At 38.5% G+C, this 27,582-nt stretch overlaps 1 protein-coding gene across 1 annotated transcript in view; it reads right to left on the minus strand.

Moving 5' to 3' along the window:
* COL24A1 (collagen type XXIV alpha 1 chain) overlaps positions 1 to 27,582 on the minus strand; it is a 118,767-nt gene that overhangs the window by 47,163 nt on the left and 44,022 nt on the right. Inside the window, 10 exon segments of the mRNA XM_014307434.2 lie at positions 6,308 to 6,352; positions 7,370 to 7,423; positions 12,833 to 12,877; positions 13,611 to 13,664; positions 17,892 to 17,945; positions 24,848 to 24,901; positions 26,113 to 26,166; positions 26,789 to 26,842; positions 27,237 to 27,281; positions 27,372 to 27,425. Coding sequence (XP_014162909.1) covers positions 6,308 to 6,352; positions 7,370 to 7,423; positions 12,833 to 12,877; positions 13,611 to 13,664; positions 17,892 to 17,945; positions 24,848 to 24,901; positions 26,113 to 26,166; positions 26,789 to 26,842; positions 27,237 to 27,281; positions 27,372 to 27,425 — 513 coding nt within the window.

Genomic DNA, 27,582 nt, shown 5'->3' on the forward strand with positions numbered 1-27,582 from the left:
TAAAATCCCAGAGGTGGACTGGCTTGTTTTAAAGACCAGCTACTAGGACTGGATTGAGGTTTCAACTCTCTCTCCATCTTATGTAAGAAAATGAATACAGTCCAAAGCAGATCTGTTGAATCAATGTCTTCCAGCATCCCTTCAATCCTCTAGGGAGCAGTGATGGATTCCAACTATAAAACTGAATGTATTAGAAAACAAAAAAGTGAAGCAAAAATCCTGAAGTGATTAAAAAAAGAAATCAGCAACTTATTAAAAAAATAGTCATCAACTTCCATTTACAAGGACTTGTGTAAAAGTCTCCAGTGAAAATAAGAGCATAATAACAGCACTTTAGAAACCTTCTTGACAGGAGCATTTTGTAGAAAATGAATCAAAGACCAGATCTCACAACTAACACATGCCTGAGAAAGACAAAAACATCTTGCCGGGGCATATGCTCTGTGTTAGAAACTGGACTGCAGCTGAATAATCGAAAACACATTGTACACTTAATGCAAACACAAGTATGAGTAATCCATTGAAAAACCTGGTAGTGAGAAATGAATATACAGCTCATTCCAAACATTACCATGGCAGCAGTCACCTGCCAGGTTGTACTTTAATATGCTCTTCTGTGATAATTGAAAATTTTCCAATCTAGTGCTATTTCGTTTACTGTTCAGCATTCTCAAATGTTTTTATTCAACATTCATTTAATAAGATGACATAATACATTTAAAATTCTATCTTGTCACAATTACATTTTTCTTTGATTTTCTGTCTGTAGAGAAAGTTGGTTTGTAATCAACCAGAGGTGATAATCTGAGTGGAAATCTGTGATCTGCTATGGCCAATGGAGGAAGTGAATAAGAGCAGAGATGCACCATATTTGTACCTTGCAGCTGATTTTTCACTCCATTCCTTAAAGGACTCCAAAATTCAACTACTTGAATATTTGAAAGGCAAAATGTACTGGCACCAATCACCTACTCAACAGCAGTTTTAAGAAATAAATAAATTGATTAAATTTTGCAGTGTAAAGCAGGGTAATTCTGTTTGATAGCACTTGTAGGGGAATGCTTGCATTTAAGGGAAGCTGCCTGACCAGCTGGGGGTAGGATGTGCTCACTGACAAAACCTTGGAAGCTGAACTGCAGATATCATGTGCAGGTACTATTATGAACCCTGAGAAACAGCTGAAACCAAATAATAAAGAGAACCACTAGCAAAAATTCCTTCAAGAAAAATGAGCAACAGCTTGATAAATCTAACTTCTAGATACTGTAACTTTCTGCACTCCTCTCAGCAGGAGCTATAGCATATCAGGGCACCTAGGGTAGAAACAAGAAGCACAAGGTAAGACACAGAAGTACCTCTATTGCCATTCACTGTTAAGTCCTTCATAAAACCCACAATAATCTCTATCCAACTGCTTTCTGAAAGCAGCTGAAGCAGTTCCTTCTTTGGAAGCCCTTGGCAATGTCCCATGCATTCAGCAGACTTTGAAAAAAGAAGGCTTTCCTCAATTGACTTATCTTTTAGCCTATGGTTTAAAATTCTCTTTTGTATATCCCTAAAGCCCAGACTTTTCAGGACAATTCAAACAACTCCTTCTGTTGAGCATCCTGAACACATCAGTTAAAGTTCACTTAATCTTTTCTTCAAGCAAAAGGAATTGCAGTTTCCATTCTCCCAGAATTATGCATCCCTGGTGCCTAATCCAGCTAATTTTTACCCCTCTGAAAGATGTGGTAATCGCTTTATGGCAATTCTTCCCAAAAGCAGCTCACCTACAAGGCACATGGCCTGACTGCAGTATTTTATTGCCTTTCACAGACCATTTGCAGCCTGCTCTGAAAGCTGCCACCAACAGCCTGAACATCATTGCTTTTCCTTTGCTGCATTGTAAGGGTTTTTTCATGGCAAAGCACTTTTTATTTCAGCTTGGTTTCCTTCTGTTGTTTCAAAACCAATGTGCAACCAGGGAAATTTGCTGACATGTAATTTCTGAAGATTATTTTTCCAGGATTTGTGTTCATGAACTCTGCCTTTTGACACCAGTTGCACATACTACAGCTGACAGTTCTACCCTTCTACTCTGTCTCAATGTGTGTATAAACATCAAGGATTTCTAATTCAGAAGTATACAGGCTGAATTTCTTTAACAAATTTTAACAATATGAGATGCTTGAAGTTAGTTTCAAATATTTGCTCTCTATCACTGAACAGCATATATCTAAGCATTAAAAAATCCAGTTGCACATGTCAGCAAAGAAAAAAATTTTCCTCCCCCAAAATATAAGAGGAATTTTCTCAATAGCTGAAGGGGTTGTTTCTTTTGGCATGGCTTCCAAAAGATTTTGTCTCATCAGCAGTGTACATTTGTTCTGTCTGCCGTTCCCTTGCTTCTCACTATCTTAACCAATCCCTTTTCAATTGGACCTATTGGTCCTGCAGTTAACCAAACATCCTGCAGCAAGGAACAGCTGCTGGATTCCAGCTCAGCTCAGGGCTCTGCTGACCCAAGCAGCCCCACCTCAATCTGCCTCCCTTCCCCTTTAAACAAACACAACATATGCTGTAGCCAGAAAAACAGTTTTTGTTGTAGGACTTGGTTAAGGAATAGTGTCTGAAGTCTGACTTGAAGCACATACCTGGTCTACTCTTAAATGTGTGTCATTTACGCTTACGAGCACAGTGAACATTTTATAAATTTAGTCTACTCTGTTTCCACAGTGGACACGCATCCAGAAATATTTTGGCAGAAATGTGCTCTGAAGAATCAGCAGCTTCATGTGACCTAAGAAACGCTGGATATTGTGGCTTCTATCCTATTGACAGAGCTGAATTTCAGCACATATTCCACCTTACTAGGCTGAAAAGCCAAGTGTTATACTCCTGTTGAAGTTTCCCTGCCTGTGCAGAGTTGCCATCTGTGCTCTTCAAAGCAGCTACTAAGCAGGACCTGGGAAAGCTGCTACAGAAAAGAAATAACTATTTTGGCACCTCAAACAGCAGTTGCAGACATTTTAGTCAATGACAGGAGATGGATGATACCAGAGGAAGTAAGCAAATTGAAAGAAACAGAAGAAAAATATTGGTACAACCCTTTGGTATCAACAGCAGGCAGGCACATGTGGTCATGGCATAATTTTCAATGAATTCAGCATTTACAGGATTTATGATTGCAAAATTGCTTATTTGGACAGCTTACTCAGGAAATGCAGTAGTTGTCATTTGGAAAACTGGAATGCTGTGATGGATTCCCCATTGCTAAGAACCAGTATAATATATTTTAACCATGGACTTGAAAATATGTGTCTATATCCTGTAATTTGAAGAAGTCTGTCCATAGATGTAATGAATAAACAGAAAACCATAGACAAGCCAAAAAGGAAAGCTGGTGAGGTCGTGGTGCAGAAGAGAGAAAACAAACACACAGATTTCTTTAGACATTGGGCTCATTATGAACATTTTAGCAATTTCTTTTTCCCTTTGCCTTTAATATTAAATGAACTTGACAGTAGTTGCACATTTTTTACCGCTATTTGTACAGTTCCTTTCTGTACTTAGTGTCACCAAGCACCAGGTAGCACAAAAATTGCACAAGGCATCAGTAAGGACAGATATGCCCCTCCATACCCTTCTTTGACTCCATCTCAAAATCTGTCCCAGTGGTTGGTAGCACTTGTACTTTGCTCTTGCACTTTGTTTTTCAAACTTTCTTTTGTTTTTCAAATTTTTTGTTTGTTTGTTTTGTGTGTGGCATCTTTGAGATGTCCTCATGCCACCAGAGCCTATACTGAATAGCAGGGAGTGAATTTATCTGTGAATTAAGAAGTCCATACTCCATGTGCAAAGATGCCACACACAAAACAAACAAACAGAAGCTGTTGAGAAGCTGGAAGCAAAGTCTGCGTCCAAAGCATACAGAAGTGAACATTTTGCATCAGGACTCATGTCTGGAAAAGCATTTTATGCATATGAGAAAAACCACCTTCTTCCTGTTAGTACTTTTCAATTATTTTTGGAAAAGCTTAACTATTACAGATTGCAGCGGTGAATAAGCTGAAGGAAAGGGGTTTTGAAAGGTCTAAGAGTTGAGTGTGCTTGTGTCTCCTTTTGGTGTTTCACCACTGGCCTCAATGACAACAAAATATATATTATCCCCCTAAAGATCACGTAGTGGGCACAGGTCCTCTGCTGCCAGATAATGCAAAAGTAACAACAGATCAAGGGCCTATGAAGCTCATTTGATTAGATATATGTATATAAATCAGAAGATATTTTAAAATCCACAGGTAAAAATAAGAACTATTTATCAATAACTTAGAAACTATTTCGGTTTTCAGGTATTGTGTGCCATCCTGTATCACATGTAAGTTCTCCAAATAACACATGTGGGAAATGGCAATTAATGATTGGCCATAATTATCTTTCTTTACAAGACCGGAACAGGGCTTGTTTGGCATAGAAAATATGATTTAATTCTTGCAGCTTGACCTTGACTACAGTTTGGTAGCTGGTATGATGATTTTATTTAACATCACTGCAATGTATCATCATTGATTATGTGTTTGAGCTAGTAATTACTACATAGAATGGAGCTCTTTTAGTGGTAAAAGACATTATGCCCATAACAGAATATCTGAGTTACAGAAAATTTGTCCGTATGTCCACTGAATTCAAGCTCACTGTGAAGCAAAAAAAAATATTCTATGTCAAATCCAGAAAGTTAAGTAACTAGCTTCTGTGACTGTTTCATGTACTAATATTGATGCAATGATTCAAGATTGAGCCCAGCTTTGTCTTTTGTTGGGGGTTTAGGTGCATGTGGCACTGTACAACATAGTAAATACTATCAGTTTTCCCTAACACGTCACAGGCTGAAAAACAGAATTCACACGTAATAAAAGCCACCCTTAGAGATCTGCTGGATCACTTTCAAGGGGACGTTGTGGCATGTCATGGCACTGCTGCTTCCTCTGTCAGCAGATACTTTTAACAGAGTGAGATTCCAGCTTCTCAGTCCCCTTCCCCAGAGCACAACCTCCAGAGTGCCCAGTGGAGCTGACCTGACCAACCAGCAGTTTGTACCATTCCTGCAGTCACCAGCCACTAGATGAGGTGCCTCAGGTACATCTGCTCAGTGTTCTGCAGACAATGGGGAGCTAACTCTGCCTGCCCACTAAGCTGAACAGAGTTTGTGTGAGTAGTACAGCACTAACCCAAACCAAAGTGTGGTATCTCTCCTCAGCATAGGTTAATTCCAGAAATAAAATCAACTTAATCGTGTTCTACACAATATTTGGGTAACTCAAACATGGGCCAACAAGCTCACATCTGCTCATAAATCCCAGACAAAAGTTAAAAATACAGAAGGGCAGAGGATGAAGTTAAGTAGAGAGAATTCCAAAGTGGTATGTTTCAGTGACAACTATTAACTTGAAAAGCACCTGCAGTGGAAGAACTGAGAGAGATCAGGCCTTTAAAAAAAGCAGGATAGGAGGCTGGATCTCAAACTGAATAACAACACACTACTGTAAAAGGGAGCACATCTATGCAAGAAATAGGCTTGAAAGAAGCAATGTTTCCTTTCTCAGCATTCTTAGCAGCTTGGGCAGCAAGCTGGAGTCATAGATGTTTGGATGAATTGGAAACAGGCTACAGGGGAGTTAGAATGTGACTTAAATTATCTCAAAAACATAACAGGCTAATTGAATTTGGACTGTTAAGCCTGAAAAGAAAGAATGAAAGAGGCACAGAATAACAACCACCATATGTAAAATGCTGTTTCCAGCAGAAAGGAATCAGGTTACACAAGAAAGAACTTTTTAAAAAATAGAGAAGTCCCGGTCTTGGAACTTTTTAATAACTGGTTAGACAAATATTTGTCAGAAATTATGCAAAGGTAACAGGTCCTGCCTAGGCAGAAGAGGACGGATACGTGTCACCCCAAAGTCACCTTGAGCTCTGTGATTTTATGGAGCAGAGACAGAACAAGCCTGCAGAGTACCTCTCAGACTAAATGCAGCCTCTCAAAGGATCACTTGCCCACTTACATGAATGTGCCTTGGAAAATCCCTACAACCACCTGCAATATTCACACAATATGCTGGGAGAAAAGCAGAATTAATTTTGGAAAATGCTTAAAATAGGAAATTTCTTTAAAGAGTATGAATCTTAAAGATTACAAAGGTATAACTGACATACTACAGCTTCGAATACAGGCAAATTTCATCAGACAGTGTCTGCAACCAATTATTCATTCGCTTGCAAATAAAACAGAATTAAAAAATAAACCAGAAAGAGAATTCAAGCTTACTGCTTCACCAGTTTTTCCAAGGTTTCCTTGGTCTCCTTTTTCTCCCTATTAAATGTAGAAAACAGATTATTGAGTTCACTAGAAAAGTAATTTCTTTCATATGTGTATATTAAAGTCCTCTGTTTTCTTAGGAGCCTCTTTATTTTCTAAATTACATCTGCCAATTAAAACTTTAAAAGCTAAAATTAAGTAACCAAAACCAATTTTGTCAGTGGCTAATTTTGATCTGGTAAAATGATGTCCTAATGTATTCAGGATTTGCCTGCACAAATAAAAACTATCAATTAAGTGCTCCCAAAACACATTAGGTCAGCAAACACTTTAAATTAATTATTCTATTTTTATTTAAATCTTTCAGCAAATTACTTTCACTATTTCACTACTGCTTTAAAGGTAGATATTGCCTGTGCACTTTATTGATCACTGTAATTTTGTTATGAAATATTAGGAAAATTGACATTTGAATGACATTTTAACAAACTTCTCTCCCTTCCCCCAAAATTTTGAAACTGTCATTAAGTATAAATTAATTCTGTTCTCCAAAATAACACTGTTACATAACTGGAACATGCTGCTGTGTGTTTCACGGGTGGAAACTGGGTGTATAAGCACTATTGATTATCTGGCTGGGACTATAATCTCAGTTATCTAATAACTGATGAACAGTTATTTGCACACTGTTTACACAGACTGTAGATCAGCACTGGGAAATTCTGCTGCCAGGAGCTCCTCTTTTGAGCTGCAGCACTTCATCTCATCCCCATTCACACTTCTGAAATCCTGCCAGCGTAGGAACTGCCCTGGTCCAGGCACCCTCACATTCCCAGGCCGTTCAATTTCATTTTAGCAGGTGCAGTCTTTGCTCACACACCCCTGTCTCCTAGAAACACTGTCTCCTGCACAGTTTTCTCCTTTTTCAAAATGAGATCTTGCAGGAATCATTGGTATGACATACATTGATATTTGGAAGCATGTGTGCTTTCACTGGTATGTCACTGTAAATAGCTATATAACTCTATTCCCGATACATTCGATTTATTTCATAATAAAACCATCACTTACCTTCAAACCTTCTGGTCCAGAATCACCCACATAACCGGTCTGTCCTGGCTTTCCCTAAAGTAAGGATTAGAATAAAACATTGTAAATATTTTATTTCAAGAAGATAATTTCATCCCAGTTTATCCATTTATCAAAATACATGCACTAAAAATGTACAGTTTAGTAATAATTAATATAAAAATTTTAAGCAAGTGTATTTAGAAATCTGTATCTGAAAATACACCGTTGAATATTTCATCAAATACTAGAGCAGTAAGCAAAATTTGCATTAAGTCTTACAGCAGCTAACACTGAGGAAAAACTATCACAATCCAAGACTGAAACACATTTCAATTTCACATTGAAAAAAACATATTAGGGAGACAAAAAAAAGGCAAAGTAATATTCTCTCCTGGTTAATTCCAGTAGAATAGGGACTCAACACTAATAAAATCTGATGCTTAGACTTGAGGGACAGCTGTCATAACTGTCCTTCCTGAACCAGACAAAATCAGCTCAAACACCCTCTCCTCCTTATTCAGCAAATTGATGATTTTTAGCCTCATTTCTCTCCACGAGCATTTTGCTGCTGCCAGATCTGGTTGCCATGATACTGTGGTAGTAACACTGCTAGCAGAAGAAATGAAGCAACATCAATCAGAGCAGGAGGCCACAAAGGGACAGGATCTTTGAAGCACTTTACAACAAGCATCCCTCCCTCTGTCATCATTCACACAGACTCACAAAGGCACACAAACCAGAAAGCTTTCCCCCTTAATTTTCAATTAGATGTTTATAATGTAATTATGTCTCCCTTTTAAGAAATTGTTTTCCCTCCCAGTACACTTTACTTCCTCTACCACATAAAACATGGCCTAACCATTTGTCTATCTGCAGAGCACAGCCCTGCCTAGACAAACTTTCCCCATCTGCTCTGAGGAAAAGGCCCTGGTCCAGCAAACAGAGGTCCAGGGGACTGGACCTGGCTCTTGAGCAAGTTGCTGATGAGATTGCTGGAGGCTGACAACTGGAGAAAGAAAATGAATTCAATATTTTAATGATTCAGTATCAAAACCATGCAGATGGGTCCTAAAAAGAGATGACCAGTGGCTGTTCCAGCAAACTGAATAATTGGAATCACCAGAGTCTGTAATAAGAGTTTTCCATTCCACATAAGCCGAGAAAAGAGCAAGTAAAGCAACAGATAATAAAGCTTTTCTTAAAAAGAGATGACATTTTATCATTTGGCTCCTTTGCTTCAGCTGCTCTGTTCCTCTCTTTCAGAGTATGTGTGTTAATTTCTGAGCATCTGAGAAATTCTCTATATGGCCTAAAATTGTATTAAATTGTCTCAGCAGGTTCCATGACTTCTCATATTAATCTCTTTCTATAACTTTCATTCTCTTTGCCCACCTGAGTGACTTTACTCTGCCCAACAAGCTCCAAAAAATAAAATCACTTTAGGAACATATTTTTGTTTTTGCCAATGGACTAATATATGGAAAAGCCAAGAATGCAGGGAGAAATGACCATGAAGAGAAGTTCTGAGAGAACCAGATAAAGCAAGCCATGTCCTTCCACAAGGCTTAACAAAGAACAAGGGATGGGCTTCTGCAGGTCACTACATACTGTTGGACTGCTTTGTTGTAAAAAAACTTAAGGTCTTTCTATACAGCAAGACTGCAACATAAAAATGCTTTAAGTGAAATTCATCAAAAGAAAAGTAGTGGCCCCTGTAAACTGCCTTGATAATTTTAAGCCTTATGAGAGCTGAACTGGAGTTACAGCTTGTAAAGGTTTCTTGGCTGTCACTCCTCAGCTATATACTAGCTGCAAAGGACATAGAACAGATGGAAGTTGATCAGAAAATGGAACAAGTGGATTTAACTGGTAAAGCAATCTGAAACACATGGATTTGGCTTTAAACAGAAATACAATACACTTACACATGGAGGAAAAGCCACTGACAGAAGGTTAAAGTAGGGATGGCTGCTTTTCTAATTGCAAACCCCTGAGAAAATTATTCTTCCAGGGCAGGGCAATCCCAAAGGAAATGTCTGTTTCCTAAAATATGAACTGCAAGTTCTACCCTTCTTTCTCAGGAAACAGCAAGCAAGTGTGCTTCCTTTCACCTCACAACTGGTACTTACAGGTGTGGATATAAATATCTCTCACTATCACTCTATTTCAATTCCTCCATAGGCTTCCCACATGCCTTCAGCCCACAGGAAGGCACTTCCAAAAAATACTGCACTGGGGGTGTGGGGCAGATTTGAGAACATTTTCTACTATCATCAGGAGAAACTGCTCATCTTGTGACTACATAAATTCCAGCTTCTGTTTAACACATATAGCTCAGAAAGGAATCAGCTAGCAACAGTTCCTTTTTATTTTCTGGTTTAAAACAATCTCCACTCTTTTAAAGGCATTTTCTTCTCCAGCAATGAGCATACTAAAAAAAAATAAATAAAAATAAGCACCAATGCTTGCATTGAGTGAGCTGAGCTACACTGACAGTTACAGTGTTAATATCTGGATAGCCTTTGAGAGAGAGGGTTAAGTGGGTGGACACTGAATAAACACATCTTTAGTATGGCAACTCCTGTAGTTTTAGGGGACAAATAAGCAAACACCAAAAAAATCATTTTTTTAAATGCAGAAGGATTAATTTAAGAGAATGTAAGTATTCGACTTTGGAATAGAACGGCTAGGAAGGTTTGGAAAGGAATTAATGAAATATCAAATGATGTGATCAGATTCAGTTCAAACACCTCTTCCAAAGCTGAGACAGACTGAGGTCTTTGGAACTGAGATACATCCTGAGTAAGCAGGGGAACATCCTCAGTTTTGTCTCTAGTTGCTTTAGACACCTGGAAATTATTTTTTGAGTGGGGACTGAGAGCCCCTGTGCAGGTTCAAATTCACTTCTGCTCCAGCAGAAGATGATCTGTTTTGATGGCAGCACCGCTCAGGTGAGTCCCAGGGGTCTTTGGTCCCTTTCATGTTTTTAAAAGCAAATGGTAGAAACAAGGGCAGGGGAGGGAGGAGGGAGAAAAATGAGGTGACAGTTTATGGTTGCCAGCTTGCCAGAAGCCTAAACCTGAACTAGGGATTGGATATTTTGACCTGAAATTGTAAAAGAGACGAGGATGTCAGAAGCACTAGAAACCTGCTCTGTTATTTTTTCATAATAATGAAAGCTTTACAGTACATCACCTACAAGGGTACTTTACCTACCTCAGACAAGCCCCAGCAAACCAAGGTAACAGTGGCTAAAAAGAGAACTAACCTATTTAACCATGCCCACAAATAAAGGCTGTGGGGCAGGAAGCAAGGCTGTAGTGAGAAAAACATAGGCAAGGCTTTCAGATAGAACAGCCAGACATTAGAAAAAAGGACTTAAACCAGGCAAACAACTGAAGCAGATTGATGAGGAAAATGAAGAATTCCCACTCCTGGAGGCTGCAAAACACAAGTTAAATACATCTGTCAGCCAAAGACAGAGCTGACAGCTGATGGTGCCCTGGGGCCATGCATGGCCAGACCCCTTCTTCAGGTCCCTCCTCTGCCCCCATGGCTATTTAATTAGTGCAGTGACAACACAGTAGGGACTGTGTTTACTTTCAGGTGTAACATCCACTTTTAAAAAATACTTTCATGGAAGATGGAAGCAAAAGCTATGTAAATCAAATGAACATCAAACTGCAGTCAAGGAAGCATAATTTAAAAAGACAGATGTGTTCAGCAGCTTATTAACTCAGTCCTGCTACACTGTGTGAGATCTCAGCCCTGGTTGTGACTCTCACCCACACACGCCACGTCTGTCACACGTGGGAGGGCAGCACCAAGGACAAGCAGAGGTGGGAGCAGAGTGCAGAGCAGCAGCACAAACAAGCTGGCCTGGAGCTGTGAAACAGCTGGAGTCAAGAGAAGCCAGAGAATCCAGGCAAGAGCCTCTGGGCCCCTGGACAAGGAGGAAAAACAGGCAGAGCTGCCCATCAAGCAAAATTCCCTTTTCCCCTGTCTCTCATTTCAGTAGGTATGTTAGCCAGCAAGCTACTAAAAAATGTCTAGAGCCAGCAACCCCAGGGCTGCCTTCAGATGCACATACTCTGCTCTCAGCTGCTTGCTGTGAGAGAGGAACCAGAGAGCCGTAAGACATGCCAATGGTGTGCACATTTCCCACTGAGAGAAATAAAAATCTAAATAATTTAGGTCAAATTGACCCAAAATAGATAAAAAATATTTCAGTTTGCTAGGTTACACAGAAATGTTTGCTCCTGGGTCACTCTGACAGCAGCTGATGGTGGCCTGTGCGTGCCCGGTGCCGTGGGGGATGGAAGGTGGTGCCTCACTGCCCGTGAGTCACCCACTGCAGCATCTTCCTTTCCAATTGCCACAGCACAACATGGGAGCTGCTGTCCAGCCATGAAGCCCTGCCCAAGGAGGAGACTCAAAGGATCATGCAGCCAAAATAAAAATTTCCATGAAGCTCAGACAGATTAAACTCAATATTGAACTAAGTTACAGAATGTTTTGAAATTCTGTTTGATTTTTTGCATGTTTTCCTCAGCTGAAAAACAGAGAGACTTTTGTGGGAAGGTTTTGTGTTTGGTCTTTTGCCTTTTTTTGTTTTGGTATGAGTTTGTTTGTCTTAACACCTAATCTATGTGGCAAATAAATATTTCAATATAATTTTTAACAGAAAGCAAATTCCCAGCTTTGACTAGCTACTGAACAGGAAAAATTACATAGGCATATATCCACCCCAAAAGCAGAAAACAGTGGAAAAGACTCTCAAACTCATGCAAGAAATGGGAAGTCATCCAGAATGAAAGCCAAGTCAGTGATTACCACACATAATCAAATCACGAAAAGGCAGAAGATCAAATTGCACTCAATGAACTTAGAGACACTCCTGTAATCCCTAGAGCAGGTTAGTATCCATTTTAGCCTAGAAATTTTCTAAAAATAAGCTTCAAGTTCACTGAAATACTCTTAGACGATAGTATATTTTTATAACTAACAAAAAAATTGGATGTCAGTTTTAAACTTCTATCTTTTAAAACATGTCAGCATAAACAGCATGTTTATTGTGACCTTTATTGTTTTCAGTCACTATCTGCCAGGTTTCTGGTAGATTTCTTAAAGCATACATCCTTTATATTTCTCCCTGTGAGCTCAGCAGGTTCTTCCCCAGTTGAAATATTTTGATATATCAGCTGGTTCAGTCCCTAGGAGGTGCATGGCAGTTCCATCTGTCTCAGAGGAGCACTATCTTTTGTGCGCTGTAGCGGTGATTTCCTTTCAAACCCTTTGTATGGAAAATAATTTCCCCTCCCAGCTCTGCTTTGAGCATGTTTTGAGGAAAAACACACATTCCATCAGGAGAGGCCATTTTATCACTTCTCACAGAAAACTTACATTTCAAAGCAGTAGTCCTACTGAAAAACAGCCTGCCCTACCAAAATTCCACATACTTACCCTTGGGCCAACTCCTCCAATAGGTCCAGCTGGTCCCACTTCTCCCTAAAAGAAATCAGGCTGTCAATGATCTTGATGACAAGTCCAGTTTTAAAAAAGAAAGTCTGCAGATAACTGTTTGTATTTATTATATCATCCTAAGCTTCATGTGCGTTTGTCTGAGTCCAAGTCTGACAGAAACACCTGGAAACAGATCATTGTGCCACTGTTAGCTTTCACTCACTCAGTATCTGGCACAGAAGCCCATCATTTAACTGCTTAGAAGTCTAGAGATCTATCTTCAGAATCACCAACTAAATTATTTTTAATGTTAATTATTTTTAGCATACAAGATATAAGCTTTTATTTTTATGATGATGAATTAAGAATACTTGATGAATCTATAAGATGAGGAGCTGCCTTTCTCCCCTTTCAGTTAATAGGGGTCTAAGTGTTTACTTAAGGCTACCTAGGACACTGTAATTAAATTGGTATATGCTTTCTATTTCCATACAGCTCCCATTCCCCTCCCTCCCATCTCCCCAGTTTAACTAAAATAACCACATACAGCTCTGGACATATATTATATGAGATTCCACTGAAATTAAAATAAACCACATAATGGATGCACATCCCCATAAGGCTGCTAAAAAATTTTTAGAACACTCGCCAAAATGCAAAAGGAAACTTCAAATTTTGCTTGACAACACCATGCACATCTAACCATTGTTGTTTAACCCTCTTAACCCCTCACAACTTTGAAACATAATCTCTTAATTGGATAATTTTTTCATCTTACCTCAACTCCTTTGGGGCCTTGTGGCCCTGGAGGCCCTCGGTCACCCAGAGCTCCCTAAACATCCAAACACACACAGTGAGAACTTACATCAACTGACAATTGTGTTGGTTTAGCTTCTCTCCTCCTACAAACCTGGACTAAAACCCAAAACTGAGGTAGCAGACCTAATGCCTTACCATTGTTCACAGAAACATTGAAACCATTGTTCAAATGTTTCCCACAGAAAGCCAGGCAAAGATGCAGAAAACCAAGCATGATAAAACCTTCTACATAGATTTTGCTGAAGCATTATTCTTTTTGTGTTGTGAGAAGGAAATAAGAAAATATTTGAACACGACAGAACAACTTCTCTCTTTTGGAAGAGGTAAAGCACACTACCATAGTAAGATTAAAGCATCATCAGTGCGCAGACCTTGTACTAGGGAAGTCTTTAGAATAACACATGTTGATACATTGCAATGGGAAGAAACTACAAAGTGAATTTAGACCACTAGCTTGTCCAAAACTACTTGTGATTTTCAGCCCTTACTTCTCTATTAGGATTATAATCAGCTACCCAGAGATAAAGCACCTTAACCTCTGCCAGCTCAGAGTTTTCATGACTGCTCACACCAACATTTTCAAAACTTTGCTAAAAAGACTTTGCAGCTAGCAGAGTATCAAAAACCTTGGGCACCCCAATTACAATGGGATAATTGGGAAAAGCACTTGACCTGGCATAGTACAACAAAAAAAGTGTAAACATATTAATGTTCTGGGAAACCTAAGCTTAACAATATCAGATAAAGCAACAAGAACAAAGAAACTGCCCTTTAGGAGAGATATGATTATCCTCTGAGGAAAGCCATGGTGGAAAGTGTAAGCCTTATTAACTGTGTACTAATGAAGCTGAAGTCTAGACTTTGGTCCAGGCATTGGTCCAGTAACAATTTACTCAGCAGGCAAAGTAAAATGGAAGAGAAAAATGGACCAGGCCATCTCAAGGTAGTGAGTGTCATGGAAGAGCCCATCAGTCTGGAAAGGGCTGGGGTGGAGTGCTGCTGGACATACCACCACAGAAGTGACAAGAGGGCTTTCAGCAGTAATTAAAATATTACTAGATAAGTAATATTCTCCAATGGTTAGTAATGACATTTGCTCATTGGCACAGCTGCTGTTTTACTCTAACAGCAAAGCCCATTAGGAGATAAGGATTTCAGTGCAGTGTAACTGCACCGTGCAAATGGCAGCAGCGCTGCTACTGTACACACCCTTCCACTGCACTGAACTGAATACAGAGAAAAAATTCCAGGCTGTAAACTGAAGATTAATACTCAATGACATTTCCATCTCCTCCTTGGGGTTTCAGGCAAAAACAGAAAATTAAGGGAGTCAATACACATGTGTCAAAGTGTCTGGAAAAAACCAGGAGTCAGCAAATGAGGTATCCTGTATTTCCCATACATAACTTCCCAGTTGACCATTCTTTCCAGAAGAGGTGAAACTCCTAATAATCACTTTATTAAAATGTGTTATACAAACAAACATAAGTTAACAGGGGAAGGAAGCTCTTAGCTTCTTCCATGGTACAACACACACTGCTGGAAAAACTACAGTAGAAGTCAGCATATTCTGACCATCTTTTCCTCTCACTTTTCTTGGTTAGAGAGCATAAATACTTGCAAAGAATAACACAGGGAACAAACACAGTTATTTCAGAACTTCTTAAAAACATTCTTATTCCCTTTTTTTAAAAAAGTGTGTTTTGCTATTTTTTTACTAAGTGGTGGATCAAGATCAAACACTGTCTAAAATATTGTTTCCAAGCTGAGTAATGTTCTGTAGACCAAATTACATAATAAATCCTTTGAACATTAATTTAGAAAGATCAGATTTGCTGATTATTTCACTAATTTGGGGAACATTTACAATCCAGAACTTCTACTGGCATTTAAAGACAGCTAATGACAGTCAATATAGCTTAAACATCCAAGAAGTTGTATTTATCCCACACCAACTCCTAAAAAATAAAGCTTACCCTGCTTTCTTGGCTTTTAAAATGGATTTTGCTTCTGAGGAAGCATAAACAAAAACATGAGGAAAACAGCAGCATAATGAGAACAGTTTTCTAAAAATAAAAGCTGGAGGAAAATTTTAGAACTGCAGTCAACTCAAGGCAGCTGGGAATCCCAAAAGCCAAACATTTCCAAAGTCATGCAGAGCTTCTCCCTCAGTACTGGGAGCAGTATAAGAGTTTTTCCAGTTTGGTAATCCTTCTTTTCAAATGTAAGCCATCAGTTCTCCCTGACTAGGGCAGTCTAAGCTTTTTGTCTCTAATACCAAATGTGCTGGAGAGCACCAAATCTGGTTCAGCTGTGTAATTTCTGTATCAAAGGAACATGGAGTCTCAAAATTTATAGTCCACCTCTTAGTAACTTTTTTCTCTGTAATCTGTGAAAAGGCAAGAAATCTGTAACATATGTATTAAACAGAAACAGAATTCTAACAAATTCCTCAGATATAATGTGCAACAATTCAATCTCACTGAAGAAATCGAGCAGCAGGGATTAGATCTGTTACATCGTTCATGTATAATCTTGGGCAATTAAATCTGAACTGCAGCATGAGAATTGTTGTATTTTTCTTCTACTATTTTCCCTAGACCCTAGACAGAGTCTTTCACCACCACAGGGTTTTTTTTGTGAACACTCTGGTAACTCAGAAACACAAGAGCAACTGCCACTGCAATGGTGGGACAAACTCCCTCACATAAGGCTGCTAACATTATGCACACATGCATATAAACAAGTAAGCAAAGCAATAAATCAGAATAGAAGGCAGACACCCTCTAGAAACACATTTGAATTTCTCCACAATTTGCCCCATCAGATAACCAGCTCTCAGCATTCCTAGTCAATTAATGTCTATTTTGGTAAAAGGCTTTTGCCATGGTTGAAAGAGAAGAGATACAGAAAACATTGGCTATAGCTTCAGCAAATTGGATTATTTGAGAATGTCTGTTTATTCAAAGACAACCTGTACGATTTGTTCTTGGACAAATGATATTGTTGGTCTTGCACAGTTCTTTTGCCTCACCAGTTTCTGCCCTCTGGTTTACTTGAAGGTCTAAAAAGGCCTTAATTTTAGTTTAATAAACAAACTGTCTCTCAGAATAAAGCCATTCAAGTGTTATTTCTGCATCTAGCCTCACTTGACCGAGTCCTTCTGGAATAAAAATGCCCAGTAATGTACTACAGAGATACAGCCTTCTCATGCTTTTAGCAGTGGCATTAATGAGACATCTTGACTCATATGTTCTACAATTTCACTTAATTTCTAACTGCATTATTGTGCTTTCATTTCAAAGAGATCTGGCAATGTCTCTGGTCTAAGTTTATAATAGGATTTATTGTTTTAGTCCTTGCAGGGATCAAACTGAAATAAGTGAAGTGGAATGAATTAGCAAAAAGTGCATTTTTTAGATAATCTAAAGATGCTCAACTTGGTTTCATATACAAATTTCATTCTGCCATAATTGTGCCTATTTACCACAGCAAATACAGTGTAAGACTAGTCCCAAGGCTGATGAGTGAGGAACTTCAATGGTATTTGCCTTTCAACAAGCAGTTAATCTTTAGATATCATCCAATCATCTTCCTCTGGGTTAATTTCTGAGCTACCTGCATTTTTCTATTAGTCTCTACCATTTCCAATTCAACAGAAATTTCCTATATCTGCTTTTCTTCCAAGTTTCATTGAAAACTCTATCTGTGTAATTATTGCCTAAGTTGGGTCTAAAGTCCTAGTATACTAAAGAGCAGAAGATGAATTATTCTGGCACAGTTTTGTAGATAAATTTTATCCTTAATTGTTATATCTATTATTTTATCTATAATTTAATCTGGCACATAAGTTTCACACATTTTCCACACCTTCAAATACTATTTCTTTAAAAAATTGTTAAAAACAATTTTTAGTACAGGTGGAACCTGAGTAATACAAAGACCTGCATACATTTGGCATGTATTCTATTTAAATACAGGTGAAATATATGCTACTTTCTAGCTACATAGCATTTTCTCAAACTCATTTTGCCATTACATGCTTCCAAATTACTCTCAGAACTGTGTGGACAGCATTAAACATTCAAATAACTTCCTCATATAAATACCTGAGGCAAAGAACCTGCATTTTGACAGTAGGATTATCTTCTCATAATGCCAGTGTCCATCTCTCAGAGCCTTTTCCTCAGAGATTAACACTATTTACTGCTATTTTTAATTGGTTTTCATATAATCTTACCTTAGGACCTTCAGGGCCATTTAATCCAGGTACACCAATGTCTCCTGGAAAACCCTAAAGAAATCATACAGACAAATGATTTGCAGAGTAGGAATGTTTTCAATGTACTTGTTTTGATTCTGTTCATTCATTTAATAAACCTGAGTCACAGAAACAAGAAAGAAATTTCTTCTATCATCCCAAAAAATGCCAAAATCCATTAAGTTTCCTTGAAAGGACTTGGATAAGTGACAGATTTTAGGCAGCTTTTATTAAACTCAATTTAGCAGATGTCAGCATGGATTTAATTTCTCTCACGATAAGACTTTTGATCCGCTAAGCAATGTTTGAAATTAAACCATTGGACTGGTTTGGAGGCACAAAAAAAATCACCAGAGAACAGCCTGCACCAAGTCCTGCACTTATGAATTCAACTACTCTTTTCAAAAAGTTGAGAGAGCAGCTGAAGCCCTTGAATCCACGTTAAGGACAAGATCACTGCAAGATTAAGAAACAGGGAAGAGGCTTTTGCCTGCAGATCAGCAGGTGAATATCGAAGTCTGGCTGGCACTAACTGAAGGTCATCAGCATGTAGCATTACTCAGAACTGGCCTTTGTGAAATGCACTCTAGTGTAGGTCGAGCTGTTAGTAAAGAAAAAGTAATTATGCACAGGAAAAGAATAAACTAAAATTATCACTGCAAACCACCTGGCCAGTAGGCATTGGCTTGGGACATCATGAGGAGGCCTGTGTGAGAGAAATTCAGCTCCAGCTAGATTGCTTTAGAAGAAATGAGTGTATTTTAGGGAAAAATACAATGGTGCCACTAATCTTTATGCAATACAGTAGTAGTTAAGTGAGTTAAATTTCATAAACATTCAGAGAGAATACATGATCTTTCATTTGTAGGATAAAATAAAGCATTGGTAATTGACCCTGTAGTTAGCACACTGCTCATTCAGTTCCTGACAAGATTTTGCTTTTTTAATAAACTTCCACATTTCATTACATTTTGACCATCTGAAAACAGCAAGACTGCCACTTCCTCTGAGCCAAATATTTATTACTATTTCTAACCAAACCCATGGTCAAACATTAGGAAGAACAAGTCTCCTTCTTCATTAAGAGAAAATCATTACAGATTAAAATATATGCATATTTTACCAATAATGAAAACAAAAAGCACATACCCAGAAGAATTTTTAAAAACCAAGTTTAGCACTTGGATGCTAATTAGTCTAAAAGAAAACCACTAAAGAGTAAAAATGATCTGAGTTTTCAGAAGACGGGCAATAACTCCAATACTCAACATCACACAATACATCAGTATTGTGAAAATATTGTGACATACAGTGGTTTCCTTTTCTTTTGCCATAAATAAGGATTACAAGCAGAGCTGTGCAACAATTCCAACATGCCTCTAGGTGGCACAGAGCATATTATTTACATGTGACCAAGGCCCTGAGACACACACCTAGAGCACTTGCTTGCATCACCCTTCATTTCTAGACAGTTCAAAAGAGGAGGTGTTGTTTTTAAAATCCTGGCCATTGCTGTCTGCAGAAATACTTTGAAGAGTTTGGCAATTCCTTAGAATTTTTTTGCTTGTCCTTTCTTAATTTTAAATTATTTATAGACCTTAAATAGTTACCAAGGCATGAGTTGTTTCACATATCCGTAAATCTGCTCATTTCTAATGTGTGAACAAGTGCTAAATGCTGACACAGACAACTTCCTCTTGGCAATAAAAATTCCAGAAAACAATCTGCCTAGAAAAATGTTAGTTTAGAAAGATTCTGATGATTTTATAAATGAATAGATCTATTTTATTTATTTATTTATTTAAATTTTTCTAGAGGGAATTCAGTAAGGACCATGAGATGTAGGTGTGGACAGGTAGAGATGTAGTTTCTCTTGCAGGTAGAACAAACATGGTATTTTGAAATCTTTTCATATCAGCAAATGTTAGGATACAAGAGGGCTACTGGCCTGAGAACATCATCACTAAACAATGCATTTAAAAATTTAAAATCCTCATAATTTTTATCTTTTCCATGAAGATGGATTAAGACTTTTCTTTTTGAACACAACCGTGAAGAAAAGGCAGATGCTATGGCAGTATTAGAACATTGTTTCTAAGATGTTCTCACATTAATAAGCCATGAAATAAGTGTAATAAACCAGGACACAAACAGCCACTTCAGACAATTCCAGAAAAGGAATAACCAGGAAGGAGCTCTTGAAATACCTCAGCAATGGCACCTGCCAATCAGATTCCTCATTGTGAACTGGGATCTATCTCTGGCAATGCCAAAATTTGAAATGAGTTATTCAGCAGCTAGCTCCACGGGAAGTAACTCCAGATTAAAAATTCATTATTCTTCATAAGAGAAAGGCCAGGAGATTAATGTATAGTTTCCAGCTGCAATGTAGTTTTCAGCAGAGACTATTCAGAACCAACCAGCCCTTGGTGTTATGTCTTCTAAGGAAATGCAGATTCTTCATTTCCATCAGCCAGAAGCCCAGCAGCTGGTAGGATACAAATTATTTTCAAAATCCTGCTTCAGATGTGGTCTTTTGCCAGCAAAGCACTTTAGAATCCACTTCATTTAATCAAAAGAAAATGGCATCAAAAAATCTGAAGTGCTAACTATCTTAACACAAGCATGCTTTAACCTTGCTGTGGGAGTTTTGTTTTTTGTACTGAACACTTAAATATAAAATTAACATATTTATTGCTCTCATTTATCGATATAATGTTTAATTAAAAAAATGCAGAGATGACCAAGTTGTTACTATGTTAGGGCATATCTCAGCACCCCAGAGATGAGCACTCTGCCAAAGCTTTTGCTTTTCTTTTGTTTTTCTGTGTGGTTGCTAATATGGAAGCAGAATATCAGAAATATTGAGATATTACACTCCATTTCCATGGGGAATTCTCTCACATTTGCAGAATACCACTTCAAATTGTTTTCACACGACATTTGCCAGCATCACTGGCCACCTATCTTCATGCCCTTGGCTGCCCTCGAGGGGATCAGGACAAGCAGGGTTGGAGGGGCACCATGGAGGGAAAATGTCTCCAGGGAGTGCAATAGCCCCTTCAGTCATCAGATTTCCCTGCTCCAATGACAGTTCATTCAATCACAGGTTGCAATTAATTTCAATGAGAATTTAGAAAGAATTTTCAGAAGCAAGACTGACTGGATGTAGCTACTGAACTTCAACAAGATATTAGAGATTCATTATTAATTATTATAATCAAATCACCAAAAGCAGGTTTCTGCAAAAACCTACAATTCTCCAATAAGTGTTTATTATTCTTCTGAAAGCATGTGTTATGCAGACATAGAACTTTGGGAAAGGACCAGATGAAGATTCTGTGCACAGGCAAGTAGAGAGTATAAGCAATTTCACAACAAGAGCATTTCCTCAGATATGTGCCAGAACACGCAATTAGTTCAGCCTTTAAATTATTTTTATTTCTATATTTCCTACAAATCATTTGCATGAAACTCATTTGATGCAATATAGAAACAGAAGGCTATGTCATCACAACACCTGGCATTGTTTGCAAAAACCCAAAAAATCACGTGATAATGCAAGTGAAACATGCACTAAAAATAAAGGGTTTTTTTTTAAATGAGGACCTCAAAGCAGCCACTGATTCACTTACAAAATGTTTGCATTTTTGACTCTTTACTGTTTTTTGAACGTATCCTTTTCTTTTGTAAGGCTGCTGCCTTGAGCATGGAACACACCAGCTGAGTCCCATACAGGTACCTTCCTGAAGGAGTGAGCTACTGACTTCAGATCAAAATACAATACTGCACAGATGAAAAAGGTTCTATTGAAGACAATGAAAAATTCTCTCTGCTTCAGATGAAACCTATTTATAACACTCTCAAGGTACATCTAAAGGGAACTACCACTCACCCTCATTTTGGGGAGATAATTAAATGCAATTCCTAGAGCAAAATTTAACTATAAAATATTCTGAATACATGTGGAAGCCTGTCAAAGGCTTGTCTAATTTCATTCACATTAACAATAAGCACTGCATACTTCATTGTACACAGTAAACTGAGACATTGTGGGTTAGAACAGTCAGATCTGCACTTTCCAGTTGTCATGCCAATAAAACAAAGCTCTACAGAAATTTTATATTTCATTTCAGATGCACGACAAAGCAGCACAATGATGAAGAATCCACTCCATAAACTGTTCACTGAGTATATCCAGTGGTTGGTGAGCAGCAGGTATTCAGGCACATGACAGACCCTGGCTCTGCAGAAGCACACCCAAAAGAGAATCTGGCCTGACACTGCAGGACTCCTGCCCTGAAAGAGTCACTTGGCAGCCAAAACAGTCTGGCCACCCAGAGAGTGAGAGCCAGACCTCTGTCCCTCCCTCTGCCCTCCTGCCAGCAGCACTGCAGGTCCCAAATGGACCCTGGCTAGAGGTGGGTGGCTTATTTCAACTCTGACCTGGTGTACCTTGGCTGCACAGCTGCAGAGGAAAGATTTAGGAAGCAACTCACTGGTGCTCTGCATTTCAACCCACAAAACCCCGTGAGGAAGATCAGAGCGTGCCTGCCCTGCTCCCACAGCTGTGTGCAGAGAGAGTTACAGAGCTCAGCTGCTGGAGTGCCAGAGTTACTGCAGTTTACATGGGAAGAAAATCAGGGACAGGACTACTTATTCTTTGTACTGGGAATGAAACACTCAAATGTGTCACTGGAAAGATCAGTGGATCTTTCCCCAGGTTCTTATTACACGTGTACCCAAACCAAATGGGGACAGAGCACATTTATAAATCCCACTGTCTTAATGTTGGACAACAGGAGAGAGGAGTAGCTGGAAGCAGAGTTTGAGAGGTTCTGCCACTGGGCAGACACAGCCTTGTTCCTCCTGCTCACAGCAAAGTCCAACAAATCCCAATATAAGTTTTGGGGGATTTAAAAATGAAATCTTTCACAGAAGGCATATGGTATGGATTGTCACATCTACACTAAATCCCAAGTTCGCTCCTTGAGCGACACTAATTCATCACATTCTTCTATTTCCAGAAACATCAGGGAACATTTAGAATACTACAGAATGCATGTTTTCTACATGGGGTCACAGGAAGTCTGACCATGCAGAAAATGAAACAGGAACAAGGAAAGCAGCTCTGTCTGACCTGCTAGCTGTCTGGGTTTGGAAGAAGAGACCTGATCAGACACATGACAGCAGGCTTTTCTTGTGGAAAAATATACATTATTTCCTCATACTTCATATATTTGGTTGTGTCTAAATAACTTCTGGCAACAACAACTAGTTTATTTTTATAAAACAATGTAACTGGAGGGACACATACACTCTTCAGTTTTAAGTTGCTTATTTTAAATTCCTTTCATTATAGAACTTCTAATATCTTCAATTTGTCCAAAAATCCCAGTATGCTGCTATTCTACATCCCTTCTGTTTCTATTTTGCCATATGGTGACCATATTTTTATGAAGTAAAAGGTGGAAAAACCTCTTACTTTGTTTGGAACTGTCTTGCATGATTGAAGTTAAGAGAAACATTGCTTTGCAGTTTTAAACTGACTATTTTGCAGACAATTACTGAAAAAAAGTACTTGGACACCCAAGTTTTAATTATCTAGCATCATGCACCTTATTTGCCTTCTAATGATGAAGTAATTCTGTGCTCCTGAGCAAGGGGAAACGCTGAGCTTTTCAGACAGAAAGATTGCCATCCCTGTCTGCCCTGAGGGTAACCAGGACAGGATGATCTTTTCCCCAGACACAAAGGAGCAGCATATGCCTGTGTTGGAATGAGGAACTGAGAAGGACTACCAGCAGAGGCAGCAGGACACAGGCCTCAAGACCAACAATTTGGGATTAACCTGCCTCAAGCCTCCCTTGCTAGAATTTATGCAGAGAAATCATACAATGAAGAGTCATGAAAAATCTAAAATCCTGAGCCACAGAGGGTGGCAGCTGTGGACAACATGCACAGGCTTTGTGTCTTCTGCACACACTCTGGCCAAATGAGAGGCATTTATTCTCACAAGACCACCCTGTGTTGCTACAATGCACTTTCCAGTGGGTTTTCTCTGAGCAAGGGCTTCTGCCTAATAAGAAAGGTAGGAACACAGAGCCTTGGTTTGAGGAGATGTGCTCATGTAAAGGCAGAAAAAGGATCATTACTAGAATATTTCTTCCATTCATATTTTTTTATAAAAAGGAAAACCCACAAACAAACAAAGAAACCCCACCACAAACCAAACAAACCCAAAATACATTCATTGCAGGAGGCTGATTAGAAAGAACAATCTACAATTTCTGCTTTCATCTCTCCAGCAAATACATGTGTCTGTGTATAAACATGTCTTTTTGGTAGAGACCACAGCATTTTTCCTTAAAGTCTGTGGTAGAAATGCTAAAAAGCACCAAAATAGGACAATTTGGAGCCTGAGTTTCTGCACAGACTTCCATAGCACTAAAGAGTTCTTAGGAAACTTCACTTCTAGATTCAACTGCTTGGCAACCCTTCCCAGGTGACTGAGGTTTATCCTCTGTGTTTCTTGTAAGTGATAAATATGCAACCAGGCCTGGGAAATGGAAAATCCCATTTGTAAACATGTTTTAGTATTTACAAATGGAAGTGTGCCTGAGAAATCACATGAGTCTCATTCCAGGTGTACCCCATAACAACAGGATTCAGGAGACAGCAAATCCTAATCACATGAGCAAATGAAGAACTACTTTGTATGCAAAGATCCTGTACATTAACATTTCGCAGAAAAAAATTATGAGGTGTAATCTTTTGTACTTTATGGAGGAGAATGAATTCATCAAATATGACTGAATTAAAAGGTTTTCCTAATTCAACTAAGAAAACATTCTTTTATGAAGCAAACCCATTTATCTCTTATTTTCATCATTTAGAACCAACATTAAATTTACTGCCTTCAAGCAATTTCTTACCTCAGGTCCCTGGGGACCCAATGGTCCACGGGGTCCAGGTTCTCCAATTTTCCCCTTGAAAAGAATCCAAACAGTTAAGATTTCTGATGATCATTTATTTTTTAACAACAGATGATTATGAAAATTTAAAAAATATTTATTAACAAAAAGGCCAACAGAAAAGTTGAGATGACTTTTTGACTGAACAGGAAATTTTATACCTGCCTCTCTTTGAATACTATTAAAACTAGTTCTTCATATGTCTTTGAAGCCACAACAAAAAAAAATTCAAATTAGTTTAGGACAGAGAAAACTGGGAGGAACCATATAAAAACCCTGTTAAATATATAGCTGTTTTCACAATAAAAACTACATATTATTTAAACATCCAGAAAGTATGTGAATCAGCCTGTTCCTGAAAGAGGAAATTCTTGCACCTTTAAAAACAAAAAATATGATTTTTCCCATCTAAGCTCAAGCAAATATGCATAATTTTATCGCAGAATTCATGTTTATACTGTAAATTCTATAGGACAAGGAAAGTGTTATTGAATTTAAGGGCCCATGACATTCATGAGGTCTAAGTAGGTTTACCAATTATTGGCTTGATTGTACATATGAAAATTGACAGTGGAGTGAGTGTTGGCAGCTTTTAATTTTATACTGAAAAGAGAACGATATCAGCACTAAAACAGGTGAGCAAGAGCCAGTAACCCTGTGCAGTAAGCCTTTTCTGCCTCAACATCTAAAAACCCAGCAGAAGGGGCAGCAGTGCACAGAAGCCTTTAAAGCTGCTAAAAATCAGTAAATACAGGAATCAGTAAATACAGGAATTTGTGACTACTCCCATCCCTTTGAGAAATGACTGGCTGTTATTAGTGAGATCTCACACATTCCCTGCAAACCCAGCTAGTCAAAATGGTCATCTGGAAGTTCCCAAAGCTTTCAATGGATTTGTTTCAAATATTACCCACATGTCCATTCCCCCCCACAGTGATTGTCCCAGAATATCTAATATCCTAAGCACTCTATTAAAATTTGACACATATACTGATCTTGGTAATTAAATCTCACATTTTAGGCTCTGACTTGTTCATTAACACCAGTCACTAGAAATAAAAGCAGCTTAGACCTTATCCTTTGTGCATTTTGAATAAGTCACTTCTAGGGGATTACATGCACTGTGGACATAACAATCACACAAAAGTGTCAAATATCAACAGCAGTAGAAAATATCAACAACACGCAGTGATATACTGAGAACAAAATTTGATGTGTAAACTTACTGGAGGTCCTGGTTTTCCTCTGATCCCTGGAGGTCCTGGTAAACCAAGAGCACCCTGAAAAAAGAAAGCTATTAAATACACATGAAAATTATTGTGCTATGTTGGAAGCAATAAATTGCTATATTTTGACACCTAAAACAGGCTTCAAAAGAATTCTTCAGGTTGAAAACTTCTTCTAACATTCAACTTTCATCAAAAGATTTCTCAGAGGATGTGCTATTTCAGTGACTTCTGATGTACTAGCCAAACAGGAAAGAAGATCCTTATTTATCTCAGTCTGATGGTGTGAAGGAGCATGCCAGACTGTGTGCTGCTGCTAACCACAGCAGGTCCAGGTGAGCTGCAGATGAGCCTCAAGGGTCAAGGGAAAAGTGTCTTCTACTACAGTTCCTCAGAAAGACTGAGACCACACCATAATCCTTGTTGGATGCATCTCTATACACACAGCTGCCAGAGTTCTGCTTCTGCCCTTTACTTGGCTTTGTGCACACCTCCCATAACTGAGGTTTAATTAGCACAGAATTTCTTAAAAATATGTTAATACAGTGATATCCAGATAGTATTACTACTGCATTCTACTTTTATGCAACCAACCTGCTGCATTTTAAGAGACTCATATGTCTGATGAAGTTGCTGAAATGGGATAATTTTGTAAAACAATGCAGTTATAACTTACCTTGTCTCCTGGGTACCCCTGATCTCCCGGCTCTCCTGCAAGGCCATGTTCACCCTAAACAATATATAATTTTATACAGACATATGTGTGTGGCTTAAAATGGGGTAGTTTTCAGAAATAGAGAAAGATTAATTCAATATTCACTACTTAAAATTAACGCAGATCTTTGACAATGCAAGGTGCTGCACTGAAATACCTCTCCCAGGAAAGTCTAAAGACACAGACCTGGATATTGTTATGCTCAGTAGTTAGTGTTCTGTTCAGAAAAAACCTTGTCTAAGCTACCAGATCATGAGTCTGACACAAATTTAAAAAAATGAAAGTCAGAAGACCAAAGAAATCAAAAGGAAAAAGGGAAAGCTTTACCAAGCACATTATGCTCAAGTTTTAATGAAGAGAGCGTGAAAGAACTATGTATCTGCAAGATAATGAAAATATTTAAAATCACCTTATCACCTTTCATTCCAGGCTGTCCCACACTCCCTGGGAAACCCTGTTAAAGTAAAGAAAACATAAATCCAATGCTTGACTATAATTTGGAAAGCAGCATGAGCACTGGCTGTGGGATGATTGAATACCATACCGTGGGCCCTGGAATTCCTGATGGTCCACTCGGTCCTGCTGGCCCAATGTCTCCCTGTCAAACAGCAAGAAAGGTGACTGCATTTGGTGAAATGGAGTAACCTAAAGACTCCTAACAGAATGTGGCATTTTTCTGCACCACAGAGAGAAATCAAAATATTTTCAGGTTAATTTCTTAGGGAAAAACAAAGGTATTGGTATCATAAGCCCTC

The sequence above is a fragment of the Geospiza fortis genome, unplaced genomic scaffold (assembly GCF_000277835.1).
Source record: "Geospiza fortis unplaced genomic scaffold, GeoFor_1.0 scaffold403, whole genome shotgun sequence".
NCBI classification, from domain to species: Eukaryota; Metazoa; Chordata; class Aves; order Passeriformes; family Thraupidae; genus Geospiza; species Geospiza fortis.